The 14,970-nt window shown below is 37.1% G+C and overlaps 4 protein-coding genes across 4 annotated transcripts; 3 read left to right on the top strand and 1 right to left on the bottom strand.

Moving 5' to 3' along the window:
* The first annotated feature begins 603 nt into the window (after nucleotides 1-603).
* LOC128026514 (putative nuclease HARBI1) lies at nucleotides 604-1,498 on the top strand. The gene is made up of 3 exons (XM_052613753.1): nucleotides 604-796; nucleotides 862-973; nucleotides 1,047-1,498. The coding sequence occupies exons 1-3, from the start codon at nucleotides 635-637 to the stop codon at nucleotides 1,421-1,423; spliced, it is 651 nt and encodes a 216-aa protein (XP_052469713.1). The 5' UTR covers nucleotides 604-634; the 3' UTR covers nucleotides 1,424-1,498.
* Nucleotides 1,401-3,314, bottom strand: LOC128026512 (uncharacterized). Its single transcript, XM_052613752.1, has 8 exons — nucleotides 2,928-3,314; nucleotides 2,682-2,752; nucleotides 2,432-2,611; nucleotides 2,199-2,257; nucleotides 2,038-2,112; nucleotides 1,902-1,964; nucleotides 1,667-1,819; nucleotides 1,401-1,466 (listed from the first exon to the last, which is right to left on the bottom strand). The coding sequence occupies exons 1-8, from the start codon at nucleotides 3,143-3,145 to the stop codon at nucleotides 1,452-1,454; spliced, it is 834 nt and encodes a 277-aa protein (XP_052469712.1). The 5' UTR covers nucleotides 3,146-3,314; the 3' UTR covers nucleotides 1,401-1,451.
* Nucleotides 3,315-7,117: 3,803 nt separating this feature from the next.
* mtrf1l (mitochondrial translational release factor 1-like) lies at nucleotides 7,118-10,539 on the top strand. Its single transcript, XM_052613279.1, has 7 exons — nucleotides 7,118-7,702; nucleotides 7,780-7,859; nucleotides 8,523-8,706; nucleotides 8,844-9,007; nucleotides 9,158-9,275; nucleotides 9,446-9,582; nucleotides 10,294-10,539. Exons 1-7 carry the CDS (start codon nucleotides 7,282-7,284, stop codon nucleotides 10,501-10,503), a joined length of 1,314 nt encoding a protein of 437 aa, XP_052469239.1. The 5' UTR covers nucleotides 7,118-7,281; the 3' UTR covers nucleotides 10,504-10,539.
* Nucleotides 10,540-11,185: 646 nt separating this feature from the next.
* fbxo5 (F-box protein 5) lies at nucleotides 11,186-14,435 on the top strand. The gene is made up of 5 exons (XM_052613443.1): nucleotides 11,186-11,581; nucleotides 12,279-12,888; nucleotides 12,975-13,065; nucleotides 13,567-13,743; nucleotides 13,831-14,435. The coding sequence occupies exons 2-5, from the start codon at nucleotides 12,299-12,301 to the stop codon at nucleotides 14,080-14,082; spliced, it is 1,110 nt and encodes a 369-aa protein (XP_052469403.1). The 5' UTR covers nucleotides 11,186-11,581; nucleotides 12,279-12,298; the 3' UTR covers nucleotides 14,083-14,435.
* Nucleotides 14,436-14,970: the final 535 nt, after the last annotated feature.

The raw sequence follows: 14,970 nt of genomic DNA, 5'->3' as shown, positions 1-14,970 counted from the left end.
TGTTGATGCTAATCCACCACGGGACTCCGGTAAGAAGTGTGACAGGAGACAGGGCACTGTTCAACTCTTTATCTGAAGTATTTGAGGGTTCACAGCAGATGGCACAACATTGCTCCAATTAGACTGGATATTGTACAAGTTATGGCCACAAAGTGTTAAATGTGGTCTTTCTGAAATAAACAGAATAAACAAACATCAGTTTACATCTGCTAAATATAAATTACAGACATGTAAACGAACTAACAACTTGCTACTGTCACATTATACATTAATCAACATGAGAGGATTAACGGTAGTGAGCATACACATTTGAATCACGGTATATCTTAAATATAACAACATTATAAACAATGTAAAGTTCGCTTACACAAGCTGAATGTTTAAACACAACAACGAAATAAACATAGCTGACCTATAATCAGGAATGATTAAATAAACTTACATGCAATCACGCACATTAACACCTGATGAAAATGGCGGAGCAATCGGCTATTGAAAGTGAAAGTGAAACCGGAATAGCGGAACTCACATAAACTAGCGGCACACATTCATAATAATAGTCCTTCCACTATAAACACACATAGGGAATTTAGAACACATATTTAATATTTAGTCATATTATTAATATCTATACATGTATTCCTTATGCACACACTTCATACTTCCAAAACTTTCTGTTTCAGGGTTTCCAAATGTAATTGGGTGCATTGATGGCACTCACATTCCTATTAAAGCTCCATCAATAAATGAGGGAGACTATGTTAATAGGAAATCTATTCATAGTATCAATGTGCAGGTAACAACTTAATTTTTTCCCCTTCTTAAAATCATCAAAGTCATTACTTTTTCCACTAACTATAGGTAATATGTGAGGCAACCCAAATCATCACCAATGTCGAGGCAAAATGGCCAGGATCTGTGCATGATGCCAGAATTTTCCGCGAGTCATCATTATGCCAGACATTTCAGCAGGGTATGATTTGCTTTATACAATTTTTGTTTTTTCGTTTTTACTATATTTGTGTTGTACACTTCAATCATTACAGGACAGTACAATGGTTACTTGCTGGGGGACAGAGGATACCCTTGTCTGCCCTATTTAATGACACCCTACCCTGAACCTGAGCCTGGACCACAGACACGGTTTAACCTGGCTCACAGCCGAACACGGGCCAAGGTGGAGATGACTATAGGGATCCTCAAATCTCGGTTTCAGTGTCTGCGTGGGCTCCGGGTTAGTCCAGAGAGGGCATGCGACATTATTGTGGCTTGTGTTGTGCTTCACAATATTGCCACTATAAGAGGAGAGAGCCACCCTCCTTGTATTGAGGAAGATGGCCCAGAGGAACACCGACAGATTTTAGAGGCCAACAGAGACGGAAGACTTTTGAGAGACAGGATTTGTCAAAATTACTTTTATTAGTTTTTTTTGCACTGGTCTGCCAGGCAGTTTATTTCTTCATTTCCTGAAAAACAATAAAAGTAAAATTCATTAAAATGTTTTTTTTTTTATATTGCTTTACACATACATACATACATACATACATACATACAGATAGATAGATAGCTAGATAGCTAGATAGATAGATAGATAGATAGATAGATAGATAGAGACAGACAGACCACTTTTAACATGCAACAGATTAATATTCAGACAAGTTCTCACCTTAAGGCGATTCTCAAGTAATTCTATTTCAAGTGCTGCTTTTTTAATGAGGAGCCTTTTCTCTTCCATTTGAAGCTGTATAAGGTCCATCTCCATGTCACTTTTTCTTATTTGTTTTTGAAGATGGACCTTATACAGCTCCTTTGCTGGCAACTAAGGTGGAAAAATGTAATAAATGAGATTGTTTGGTCAGACAATAAAATTAAAATATGGACACATGGACACAAATTCTTACCCTGCTTAGATTGTGTGCTGAGGCTGAAGGACCCTCATCTGTGGGCAAATCCCTAGGTATGTACTATGAAAGGACAATGACAGTTTGTTACTCTAATGCAAAAAGGGGCCATACATCATAATGGTATGCATCATACCTCAGTGGATCTACCAGCATTGTCCACTTCTGTCACAGCAGATGTGGTCTCTTCATCGTCATCATCATCTTCATCCTACAAGACAAATATTCAAGTATACATTATTTGGCAAAAAAAAAAAAAAAAAAAACCCTAAAAGTACCTGACAACAAATCACTTACAACTGTGACAGACTGTGTTCTTTCTGGAGAGTCCAATAATACAATCCGTCCATCAGTATCTATAAGAACACACAACCCGTTAAATTCTCAATATTATCAAAGAAAATAATACATCATATGCAGTTAAATAAAATAAGCCTACATAAATTAATCTTGTTCAAAAAGCCTTTAAGTGACAGAGATAGTAATTTATCAGGATAAAAAATGAAAACAAATCATAGAGGTAAACTTACATTTCACCCTTTTTTCACCATCACTTGTGGTGCATAGTATGTGTGATGAACTGTCCCCTGGAATGCCAGCAACCACTGGTCGCCCTTTATTAAGGGACAGAGCCAGCTCCTCAGATGGGGTGAGGGGAGGTGGTGGTGGCCCCCCGCCAGTTAGACGGGCTTCAGTCTTTTTTCTGTTAGCTGCATGACAGAATGAATATACTAAATCCTGTTATAATAATAGTTCAGTAATTGTGTAATCAAATATTACCTTTTTGCAGAATGTTTTTGTGTTTCATTTTGACTTGGCTTAAAGTTCTTGTGGCTCCAGAAGGATTACACCTTATTAAATAAGAAATATACATTATTATTTCAAGCTAAAGAAATAAAATGGCAGGAAAAGTAAATGCTTTCATAGTGATTTAACATATTCAAAAGTATGTCTAAGTCATACTTCATTATTTTGCATTTCAATAAAACGGGAGCCAATACCAAATTTGTAATTTAATACACTCACGCATTTACTCTGTCCGTTATTTTTTGCCAAGCCAACTCTCTTGCTTTAGCCGATGCAGCTGTATTGCTTCTTTTTAATATTATTGGCTTAAACTCCTCATAAGCATGCATTAAAACTTCCAACTCCGCCTCTGTGAAATACGCGGCTCTCTTTTTTTCGCTTTGAGTTTCCATGGTGACTCGTGAAATCGGCGATCCATTGAAAATGTCTTTATACATGCACCGTGCACGCGCATTAACTCTGGGTAACCAGTCAGAGGTTGATTAAGCTAACTCTTCTCAGGTGTTTTGGAACCGACATACTCATGGTATGCCTGTTTGGGGTAAATCAACCCAGAGGTTATAGTTTATCAAATGGTAAGTTAACCAAGCTTTCTGGAATACCCCCCAGGTTAGTGAAGCGGTGTTTTTATACTTTTGCCATCACTCTTTTATACTGATCTCTTTCTGGCTTAAGTCACACAGAATTAAAAAAGACATTTCAAGTTATCAATAAAATCCACAACAATGTAGGAAATACGAGCAGTTGAACAAACATCTGTTGTACAAGCAGAATTAAAATTATTTTATAATAGTTTGTAGGTTATTTAACTTTCAATTGATGTTCTAAGTAACCTTCCAAATTAATGAGTTGTTTTTATTAAAGTTTTATGTTTAACACAAAATAATACATGTATTGTTGTTTGCTTTATGTTAATTAAGTGCTCTTGCTGAGGCATGGGAAAAATAAAGGAGCTGGAAAAAACACCTGCTACTGACATCAGCATCATATACTCCATTCAATTCAAATCAATTCAATTCAATTCAAGTTTATTTGTATAGTGCTTTTTACAATACAAATCGTTACAAAGCAACTTTACAGAAAATTATGTTTCTACAATATTTAGTAGTAGCTTATGTTGGTGACTGTCAGTTTGTGCATGTTTAACAGGATTTTTAGAAAAATGAATAAAAGACGTAGTCAGCCAGACGATGAACATTATTAATATTATTAATTAATAATAATTATATGATGCAGTCACACTTGTAGCAATATTTGTTAGTTCTGTTTGTTGATTCAGGGTTAGCATCCTCTGGGGTCCTCTGAGGGTCTCTTCTCAGGTGTTCTGGATCCAGACTGGAGCTTGTGTAAATCGTATCCCGTGGCAAAACATAGAAACAAAATAGAGACATCATTAGCATGCTGCTGATCCAACAAAGTAAAATTAGTTTAACCCAATCTAATGAACGAGTGCACATTTGATCAGATGCAACTACACTCACAATTTAAGAGATACATACACAAGATCGAATGCTTGGTGAAAGAGATGCGTTACTCACCTGCTAGTGACATCATGCTCCTCCTCACCTGCTAGAGACATCAGCATCATCTACTCACTTGCTAGTGACATCATGCTCCTCCTCACCTTCTAGTGGTATCAGCATCATCTATTCACCTGCTAGTGACATCAGCATCATCTACACACATGCTAGTGGCATCAGCATCATCTACTCACTTGCTAGTGACATCATGCTCCTCCTTACCACCATGCTTCTCTTCACCTGCTAGTAACTTGTCTGCTTTGTGATAAGCACATTTTACTATCTTCTAGTAACTTTAAGCTTTTGTTACCTTCTCAGCCAGGGTTTTAACCAACATTATACATATAATCTTTCACATACTTCTCAGTGTGCTTTTTTTTTTGTTGCTGAATTTAATGCTTAGATTTTAGGGGGGAAATTTAAGTCAGAAATGTTTTATGAAAATCTAACTCTTTACTTTTACTTATAATCTGCAGTATTGTTTCAGATTCCGAACACATCAGAAATCGCCAACCCCTCCTGACTTATCTTTCCAGTTTGGGGTAGGTATGTTGCCATCAGCTGACCGTGAAATGCCAATTGTGTGTTTCTTTCTCCGTTTTGCATGGTCCTCAATAAACTCAACATGGGATGCCTCTCAGATTTCTTTCACATCAGGGCACTTAACCTCTACCAGGCCACAGAGAGGTTCTTCATTTGGGTCCACCACTTTGCCATCTGCACCAAGGTGTGGAGCATCAGGGTGGATGATGAGACCAGATGGAAGAACATTAACGTCAAAGGTCTCCTCATAGCGGTGAAGAAACTCTGGCTCAAGTTTTAATCCTCTACACATCGCTCTCCAGAGACCCCGGCAGATGTTTACACACACTGTTTAATGCAAGATATAAATGCATTTAACCTGCAATTACAAATGCATAATGTTTTGAGGTTTTATTCCCAAAATGTTGAATACTGATATTTGCAATGATAAAAGAAAGTGCTTTAAGAGGTGAAATTAAAAAAACTCAATATCTAGACAATCATGAATTGTAACATCACTTCCTTTAATGTTTTTACTATACAGTTGATATGGAATTTGTTTAAATGTTAAATTTGTAAAAAAAAAAAAAAAAAAAAAAAGTATTACATGTTTATATGAAATGCTTATACAAAATAAATATGTAGTTAACTTTAAAGTATATCTACATTTCTTGCTTTCATACATGGTCATACGAAAAAATTGTCGTACTTGAGTGGTAGATTTCTGCCATTTACTGGAAACCATTTAAAATTACAATTTTAGACAAAAGCACTATATGAACATTCTGAGTGATTTTATTACACTAATATACAATCAGACATCCCAATTTCTGTTTTGGTAAAGTCATTAAGTGTCATGTCATTTAGATGAATTAGAATTTAATTTAGGGTCCTGAAATACCCTGAACACTCCACAGAGGTTAAGATGACCATTGCTACATAAAATAAAAATGGAAACTCATCCTATTTTGTTTTAATTTTCCCTTACTAAATAATACAGTTGCTGATGCTATGGACTGAGGGATTACTAAGAGGCTATTAACAAAAATTTGTCTCTAAAGCTGTTTTCTCTTTATTAAAACTTGATCTAGTAGCCTACATGATAGAATCAAATGCTTTGCAAATCCACTTGAAAGACCTGATCTCAAATGATTCGCCAAACGCGTTTCGGAGTCGAGATCTGAATCAAATGTCTTGCGAACTCGCTCCAAAGCCCCAATCAAATCATTCGCGAAACGCGATTCGGAGTCCCGATCTGAATCAAATGTCTTGCAAACTCGCTCTGAACCCACGATCAAATGATTCGCAAAACGCGGTTCGGAGTCCCGATCTGAATCAAATATTTTGCGAACTCGCTCCGAAGCCCAGATCAAATGATTCGTATAACGTGCTTCGGAGTCCCGATCTGAATCAAATGTTTTGCGAACTCGCTCCGATGCCTCAGATTGTGGTTAATCTTCCAGATCAGTTTGGTCATATAAAGATTTCTCTTTTGAACTCCCACCTCTTCTGTGGGTTTTATTGTTCTGGGTCTGAATTTGGGCTCCTGGGGTCTCGAAAAGAAACATTTTCAATCTCCAAGGTACATTCAAATTACATTACATGAATATGTTACAGTTATACTAAATTAACAGATTTGTAAACCGAAAAAATCAACGAAATCAACAAGTGAGACAAATGTGAGCTTTCAATTAATAATTTTCCAAACCTAACTAAATAACTGGAGGCAAAGTTTTTTTTTAACTGCACGTAGATCACAAACCTCTGAAATCGGTTGATAGGTGAACGTTATCGTATTTTTATTCAGTAAAAACCGCAGCTCCCCCGTTTACTTTCATTTGTTTTAAGACAAGTCTTGCCCTCACTAACATGGCGGACGCGTTGACGTATCGCGGCAACGGCTCAAAGCGGCCAATGAAGCGTCTAGGTATTTATATGTCTATGGGTACTGCAACCAAAATTCGGACTTAATAGGGAGTGGGAAGGTTCTCCGTAGACAGGCTCTGTGTTTACCTTAAAATAACGCTGGAAATATTCAGATAATCATATAATCTTAATTAAGAAAAAAATATATATTTATATTGTTTATATAAAAAGAGTTTAATTACAAAAATATACATATATAAAAAATAATTATTAAGAATAAAATGTTATATTTTATAATGAATTTATTAATTGTTTAATATTTTATTTATACATTTACTCCGGGAGTCCACAAAACACATACACGTATGTGTAAATGTTCCTTATTGACCTTGATGATTTTTCAAAATTATTTGAAAAACATTTTAGGCAATGTAAACGCTTTTTAATCAATAAATGTCAGAGATTATTGGGCTTGTAACGTTATTGACTTTTATTTTGAAAAACAATTTCACCCGGAAAAGGCATCCGCAGAACATGTGAATGTTGTGGTTCGTAGGTGTCAACTGTAGGCTGCAATAAAGTTGCAATGGTTGGAAGCCCGTTTATATGGTAAATGCTTTTATTTACCTTCAAGTGCTCACTTTAAATACAGCACTTGAGTCGCGATGGCCGTCATTGGCTTTAGTAAGAGTCTTTCATATGCAGGCAGGCGGCTGCTGAATGTGACACTGTTCAGGTCAATCACGAGAGGATCAGTATGCAGATGTCCAGCCATTCACAGGACAGTTAACAGCACCAAAGCACACGCTCCACGAGCCTTCCATACATCCCAGTCTGTGATGGTCTCTAAAATACTGTCTGTGGACGAGATCTTCAACAAGAAGTCTTTACATGACTATCTGAAGAAGAAGGAAGTGGAGTATAACACATGCCTGCAGTCCCTCAATACTGAGAGCCAAACATTGAATGAAGAGGATGTGAAGATGAAAAGGACCAGCCTCTCTGTGTTAGGACCTTTAGTCCAAAAAATCAGAGAATTAGAGGAGAAACAGAAGGAGCTGGAGGACACGCTGGACTTGTTAAAAGGTATTTCACTGGAAAGGCTTGCTGGAAGTGAAAAGCTTTGTAGGGTGGCTCTCATTTGCATCTCTATCTCTTTTCAGATAATGAACCAGAATTACTTGAGCTTGCAGAGTTGGAGAAGGAAGCCTGTCTAGCAGCCGTTCAAGATCTCAGACAAAAGGTGAGGTGTGACAGGCTCTCGTTAACATTCCAGTCACATTTATTAAATAAATTACCTGAATTGACTCTCATACAGACCTGGGATGAGATGAATAACACAAATACACTTTACAGACTTTATGGTTTGAATCTCACATATCCATGTCACATTTTAAATTCCAGAATTAAAATTATATATATATATATATATATATATATATATATATATATATATATATATATATATATATATAATTTTTTTTTATTTATGGAAATGAAGCCTGTTTTAGGATCATAATTTTATATATTATAATATTTCATTATTAGTATGTTATTATACATTATCATTGTAAAGTAAATGAGCATGAACTAAAATAATATATAAAACCAATATAATATTAAATATTAATAATATAATTGAAATTAATATTATTGTTGTTGAAATTTGTTGTTGAATATATATATATATATATTATTGTAGCAATAATAATATTAATATTATTGTAATATTATTGATATAATTGATATAATATCAATATATAAATTATGCTTAAAGAGCTATTAAATGCAATACAATAATAGTAACAATTTAGTTAGTCAATCCAAGTTAAAATATAAAAAAAATAGTACTATTATGTAGTAAGTTTTAAAGTAATGCAAACTGAGTCTAAGTGCTGTTTTTCAGATTTTATCTCTTCTGATCCCAGAAGAGGAATCAGACATGAGTGACCTGGTCCTAGAGGTCACCGCTGGGGTCGGAGGTCAAGAGGCCATGCTCTTTACCGCAGAGATTTTTGATATGTATCATAACTTCGCAGCTTTCCACGGCTGGGGCTTCCACATCCTGGAGGTCATGTCCAGTGAGCTAGGTTGACAGATTTGTCCTCTATAAATGCTTAATGATAACAGTAATATTAAGTGCTTGGGTGGATTTAAGTCGGTGCTTGCATCTGTTGTGGTCAAATGCCCTGAATCCTCATTTCCAGTGGTGTATGTGGTTGTTTAGGAGGCATCAGACGTGCAGCCGCCAGTATCAGTGGTCCACTCAGCTATAAAAAGTTAAAGTTTGAAGCTGGAGTCCATCGTGTCCAGAGGGTCCCGAAAACAGAGAGTAAAGGTCGCATACACACCAGCACCATGACGGTGGCCATACTTCCCCAGCCCACTGAGGTACAGAGATCCTCAGCTCTTATTGATATTCAGAAATGGATGATAGATCAGGTGTTGCAATTAAAAACAGATTCAGGATTCCCGCTAGAAAGTCCGTATTCAGGTGTGTGTGGTTCTAGATCTTACTGCATGTTCTCTTAATCCGCACAGATCTCATTTACCGTCAATCCTAAAGATCTGAGGATCGAGACGAAGAGAGCCAGTGGTGCAGGAGGACAGCATGTCAACACCACCGACAGCGCCGTGAGGATCGTCCATCTGCCCACAGGTCGCATTTAGGACTTATTTTATGGAAATGTCACAGTATTAATAATTATTTAATGCCAGATAGATAGATAGATAGATATAAACGATTAATTCAGATCATTTTCTAGTGGTGTCTCATGTCCTGCAGGACTCCCCGGAGTGAGACGTGTCTATGTTTTGTTGTAACTTCAGGGACAGTGGCTGAGTGTCAGCAGGAACGCTCTCAGATCAAGAACAAGGAGACAGCCATGACCTTACTGCGGGCCAAACTCTACAGCGCCCGGCTGGAGGAGGAGACCAGTAAGAGATACCTGGCTCGAAAACTACAGGTCTATTCATTCATTAGTCTTTATTAGTTAAGCATTAAACCTATTTACTTTCTAAAGTAACTTTCCTGTAAATTACTTATCAGTGCAACTTATTCAATAAATTATGTGACCCTGGAACACGAAACCAGTCTAAAGGGTAAATTTCTCGAAATTGAGATTTATAGATTATTTTAAAGCTGAATAAATAAGCTTTTCATTTGGTTTATTAGGATCAGACAATAGTTGGCCGAAATACACCTATTTGGAGAGAAAATCATCTTTAAAGTTGTCCAAATGAATTCTTAGTTATGCATATTACTAATCAAAAATTACGTTTTTATATATTTACAGTAGGAAAGCACAAAATATTTTCATGGAACATGATCTTTACTTAATATCCTAATGATTTTTGGCATAAAAGAAAAATCAATCATTTTGACCCATACAGTGTTTTGGCTATTGCTACAAATATACTCCAGAGACTTAAGACAGGTTTTGTGCCTTTTGTGTCTTTTATTAAAATATATTCTTGCTGTTCCTCTGAAATAACTTCATGATCCAGTAAAATCCTGCCATTCATTTAGTTTCTTTAAATATCCTGTTTAACGTGTGTTGCATTTAGTAAAATGGGTTGCAAATCACATTGACTTTAACTTTATTAATTATGGGATATAATAGTTTTTACTGATATTATTTGGTTTATATAAATTGCATTTACTTCTCTTGTAACAGATTGGCAGCAAAGGCAGATCAGAGAAAATCAGGACTTATAACTTCTCTCAGGACCGGATCACCGATCACAGGATCGGAAAAACCGTTCACGACGTGCATGGATTTTTACAAGGAGAGGAACTGCTGGAGGAGATGATTGTGTTCCTGCAACAGTTTTCTGAACAGGAATCTCTTATGGACATTCTCCAAGACAGTGATCAGAACCAGTAGTTATCTGCCACAATAAAGAAATGTGTTAACATTCGGTTTATGGGTGTCAGATTGAATTATAAGCACAGCCGTCTAGTCTGAGAGGAGCATAGAGATTCTCACTCTTTGTTTTCTCTTGAACTCTAACACAGCAGTGTGAAATGCTTTTGGTGGGGTGTTCGTTTTCTTTTCAGCCAGTTTGACTTTTCCAGCTGTTTGAGATTTGAGAAAAATTATTGCCATTTCAACGCAAAGAGCAGTTCCTAGCTTATAAAATATTATTATTTAAGCTGAGTATAACATACATAAACTTTTTCTTTTTACTGTTTCAGACTTGGGAATAACGTACTCAGGACTCCCAAATATTTCCAGTATTTTAAATCACAGATTTTTAATCATCATTTAATATTATATATACAATATTAATATTGTATGCTCTCTCTCTCTGTAAATTATTGCATTGTTATAAGCAATCAATATAATTAATAATAATAATAATATTTAACATAAAATTATAATAATATAGTATATAATAAATTATGATTATTTAATTATTAAATGAGAGCTGTTCAACAAGTAGTAACAATTTAGTAAGTTATTATCAATATTTAAGATGAGTATAACAATTTAAATATATTAGCCTACTTTTTCAGATATGGAAATCACATACTCATATTTAAATATTTATAGCTTTTTAAAATCCTGGTATGTATATAAGGTTCGTTTCAGCCAACAACAAATCACTTTTAAATTCCATCTTTATTGACTTTTTTCAAAAATGCGCTTTTTTTCGAAGCGTGGATTTCATTGGGTGGCGCTCTTCATGCACGGCTCCGTTGAACGTGCGTCATGACATCATTTGAGTCGTCCGCCCAGCGCTTTCATTGGCTGCGGGTCGTTTAAAGGTTTTTCGCTGCGCCCTGATTGGCTAGAAGGTTTTGTCGCGAAATTTCAAATGAATTTTCAAGTGGCGCTTTTTCCCCGAGACCACTGACTATTGTGTGCGGCTCAGATGTTTGCACTGCCACTGAAATAGCGACCAGGACACGGTTCTAAGAACATATGAGGAATATATAAAAGTGTTTTTCTTTTTTTAAAGGTAAGCGACAACCGCTTTAATGTTATTTTTTGTAAATTCTGAAACTTTTGGAGAGGATTTTATATCCGTAAATGCTGGATGTCCGGCCTTGTTCGCGTTTCCCCTCTAAGGGATAGTCTCAGATTAAGGTTTAATATTGTGTTTTTGTAAATATTTATACTCTAGAAACCATCGCAAGACACCAAATGACCAATTTTCGTCTAGTCACATTGATTTGAAGTTTTATTTTTAAGCTAACATGTGGTGCATCATGTGCCACGTCAGGAATGCACGCATTTAGGCGCGCCAAATTAAAAACGCATATCAATCATTTAAAAAAATAAATGCATTGCCTGTATAACGTTTAAACACATTGTGTATTATGCATAAACAAGTATGTATTCTGACATGTATTATCAGTGTGTCTTAATATCCAAAGTTGTAATAAAACTTGAAGTCTGGCTAATGTTCATTTATTTAAATCTATATCAGTGGATGGATTAACTTGGATTTTGTGTATATGTGTTGATATATTATGTAATTCTTTGTGTTGTATTAGACATGTACAACATAAAGCGAGTCAACAATTGAATGCAACTCCAGTAAATACTCATTTACTGCTTGTACACAGTCTGGCCTATGTGCATTTATAGGAAATGCTCATGTTACTAAAGGTTGTGTAAATTAATAACATGTCTTGTTTGCTCCTTTCCTCCAGTTTGCTGGATCAGTCTCAATATGAAGTGTCCAAGCTACAGTGATGATTCAACAGTTTTATGCCAGATGGCGAAAGCTGAAACAGACCTCGGTGAGGTGAAGGGCCACACGGTTTCACCACGGAAATCACCCTCGAGCAAAGGCCCTCACAATAAAGAAAACAACCAGAAAAAGCGGCATTCTGTAGATGTGACATCAGATGACGAGGTCATTCTCAGCAGTGGCGGTCTGACCGAAGACAGCGGTTATTTTTCCCTCCAAAACAGCCAAGTGGATAACGGGGACGTGGATGCTGCGGACTCACTGTTGAGGAATGAAGAGACACCTGTGTCCTCTCAGTTGTTGAATGTGGAGTGTCGTTCTGCACCATGTCTGCCCGTGTTGAAGTTTCAGGAGGAGGTGTGCAGAGAGCTGACTAAAAGCTTTAAAAGGAGCAAAAGCTTTGACTGGACTGTCGTTGATAAGGTTGCTGAGAAACACGGGCTGCATAATGTGATCGGCGGGAAGATGGGACGCCCGTTTGTGGACATCCTTTGCGGCCTGTTGAGGAAAGACATGAGGCATATCCTTTCCAGGATACTGGGCCTGTTGGGAGATTGTGACTTAGTGAGGTAATTTCCTGTTTAGTTTTATTTCTTGATCTGTATCTTCCACTGATGTGAATCAGAATGACTTGACTGTTTGGGGTCTCTTGCAGCTGTAAAAAAGTAAGTCGGACATGGCAGAAAATCATTTGTGAAGATCAGACGGCCTTGCGGCGCTGCAGAGAAGCAGAAAGATCGTTAAGGGTAAGAGACTTACAGAACGACACGATTGGACCGGTTCATCCATGTGGCTTTCTAATTAAAATTTAAAGCACTAGTACATTTGTTCACCATCATGTCATTCCAAAGCCATGGAACGCTCCTCTGCGGAACCAGTTTTTAACCAGGTTCAGTTCACAAAAAATACAATGGAACGTGAAACGTGTGGTTACAAACTGATGAAATCTCATCTATGTTCCACAGAAGAAAGTCATACAGGTTTGGAATGACGTGAGGGGGAGCGTGTTTTCCCAAATTTTACCTTTGTTGCACTACACCAATAAAGATCTGAAAGCATTTTCAAACTTTGAAGTGTTGCTGGTGCAACTCATTGTGTGCTTCCTAGCCATGTAGAGAATCTTGGTCTTAAATGTACCCAAACACTGGTAGAAAGTGTGTTTGTGTGTAGTTCAAAATAATGGAAACCTTCATAAATGCTTGATTTCATATTTGGGTTCTAAGAGTGTTTCACTTTGTTGCTTTCAGGACTCTGGTCGCCTCATGGGCTCATTATCACGAGACTTCACCTCGAGCAGGGTGGTGTTCTCCAGCATGCAGACCGTCGCCTCTACACCCGTTCACAAGGCCATTAGGAAGCTGCAGTGCCAGACGGGTGGAGCACAAAATTCGTCCAAGTCAAGTCGCTTCCAACAGTTCCATGAGGTAAAAAAAAAACCCCACCAAATCATCTCTTTACTTTAGATGCATGTGGTTGACAGCTGTTTATAATGTTTACATTTCTTCTTCTAGGTTGCCCAGTCGCTCCAACAGCATGAATCTCTGCGCTCGTGTATCGTCTGCAGCTCTGCAGCACGGTTCGACGAAGCCATGCAGCGGGCCGTATGCACGCGCATCAGCTGTGCATTTGACTTCTGTACATTGTGTCAGTCAGCGTTCCACGGCTCTGCCTCGTGCCGCAATTCTGTCCAGACCAGATCCGCTTCACAAAAAACACTCATCGCCGGCTCGGCTCGAAGCAAAAGGAGCGTCCGTCGCCTCTGAGCACCAGGCGGGAAAATGTTACAAGAACTTTTAAAAAGCTACCTTTAGTATCTTAACTGTTTTGAAGGACTTTTAAAAAAATAAGTGTTTTATCGTCTTCCCAAATGTGAAGTGAATTTGGCCATGTTTGTGGTCACTGCACAACGTGAAAATACTACGATCAACCTCAATGCCAAAAAAAAAGAGACTTCAACAAGGAGGTTAAACAGCCTTTTGAGTGTTGTAAATAATGTTTTATAAGATTTTATAAAAAATTGTAAATGTTTTATTGATGAAATGATCAATTCTGATCTGTTTTATCACAGAAATTGTACATATTTAAATGGTTGAATAAAGCCTTTGTATATTTTTAATCTTGGCTTCTATGATCTGGTCAGGTTTGTCCTAATGAGTTTGTTTGCAGGTGGTCAGCTGGTAGGTTGTGCTAGTTAAGGTTTTTTTTTTTTTAGACCCAAAATGGAGACCAGGCATGGTTTTCATGCTTGTTGTTTTTTGGCTAGATGGCACCAGAGAGCTTTTCTATTAGCACCCCATTGCTCCTGTGCCATTGTATCTCTAGTTTCACCATGCAAATTAAAGCATTTTATTCCGTAAAAGATCCATTTTAAGCCAGTCCTGTTCATTTTTTGTTTTTTTCAGAGAGGAGGTTTCCACACAACTACAGACACTGAGGCTTTGTTTAACAATCATTCACTGGCCAGTGTGATTCAGCGGTAGAAAACCGAGCTAAACGCAATTAACTACCTGCTGGAATCTCAGTTAGTGTCTCCCCAGAGAAAAGATCTCATTTATTGCACAACATTTACATAATATGCCCAATTTACTCATTTCCATTATGCCTGGGCTCGTAACCATGTTTATTTTCAGAGAACCAAAACAAGACTTTTC

Source organism: Carassius gibelio, chromosome A13, assembly GCF_023724105.1.
Source record: "Carassius gibelio isolate Cgi1373 ecotype wild population from Czech Republic chromosome A13, carGib1.2-hapl.c, whole genome shotgun sequence".
NCBI lineage: Eukaryota > Metazoa > Chordata > Actinopteri > Cypriniformes > Cyprinidae > Carassius > Carassius gibelio.
Note: the sequence above shows the minus strand (reverse complement) of the source record. Positions and strands in the feature narration are given on the sequence as shown.

Coding starts and splice junctions, on each gene's coding strand:
- LOC128026514 (XM_052613753.1), top strand. CDS start 635: ATGTATTCCTTATGCACACACTTCATACTTCCAAAACTTTCTGTTTCA. Junction 797..861: donor TTCATAGTATCAATGTGCAG/GTAACAACTTAA, acceptor CACTAACTATAG/GTAATATGTGAGGCAACCCA. Junction 974..1,046: donor ATGCCAGACATTTCAGCAGG/GTATGATTTGCT, acceptor CAATCATTACAG/GACAGTACAATGGTTACTTG.
- LOC128026512 (XM_052613752.1), bottom strand. CDS start 3,145: ATGTATAAAGACATTTTCAATGGATCGCCGATTTCACGAGTCACCATG. Junction 2,753..2,927: donor ATAACGGACAGAGTAAATGC/GTGAGTGTATTA, acceptor TTATTTAATAAG/GTGTAATCCTTCTGGAGCCA. Junction 2,612..2,681: donor CAAAAACATTCTGCAAAAAG/GTAATATTTGAT, acceptor TCTGTCATGCAG/CTAACAGAAAAAAGACTGAA.
- mtrf1l (XM_052613279.1), top strand. CDS start 7,282: ATGGCCGTCATTGGCTTTAGTAAGAGTCTTTCATATGCAGGCAGGCGG. Junction 7,860..8,522: donor TTCAAGATCTCAGACAAAAG/GTGAGGTGTGAC, acceptor GCTGTTTTTCAG/ATTTTATCTCTTCTGATCCC. Junction 9,008..9,157: donor TACTTCCCCAGCCCACTGAG/GTACAGAGATCC, acceptor TAATCCGCACAG/ATCTCATTTACCGTCAATCC.
- fbxo5 (XM_052613443.1), top strand. CDS start 12,299: ATGAAGTGTCCAAGCTACAGTGATGATTCAACAGTTTTATGCCAGATG. Junction 13,066..13,566: donor AAGCAGAAAGATCGTTAAGG/GTAAGAGACTTA, acceptor TGTTGCTTTCAG/GACTCTGGTCGCCTCATGGG. Junction 13,744..13,830: donor GCTTCCAACAGTTCCATGAG/GTAAAAAAAAAA, acceptor TTCTTCTTCTAG/GTTGCCCAGTCGCTCCAACA.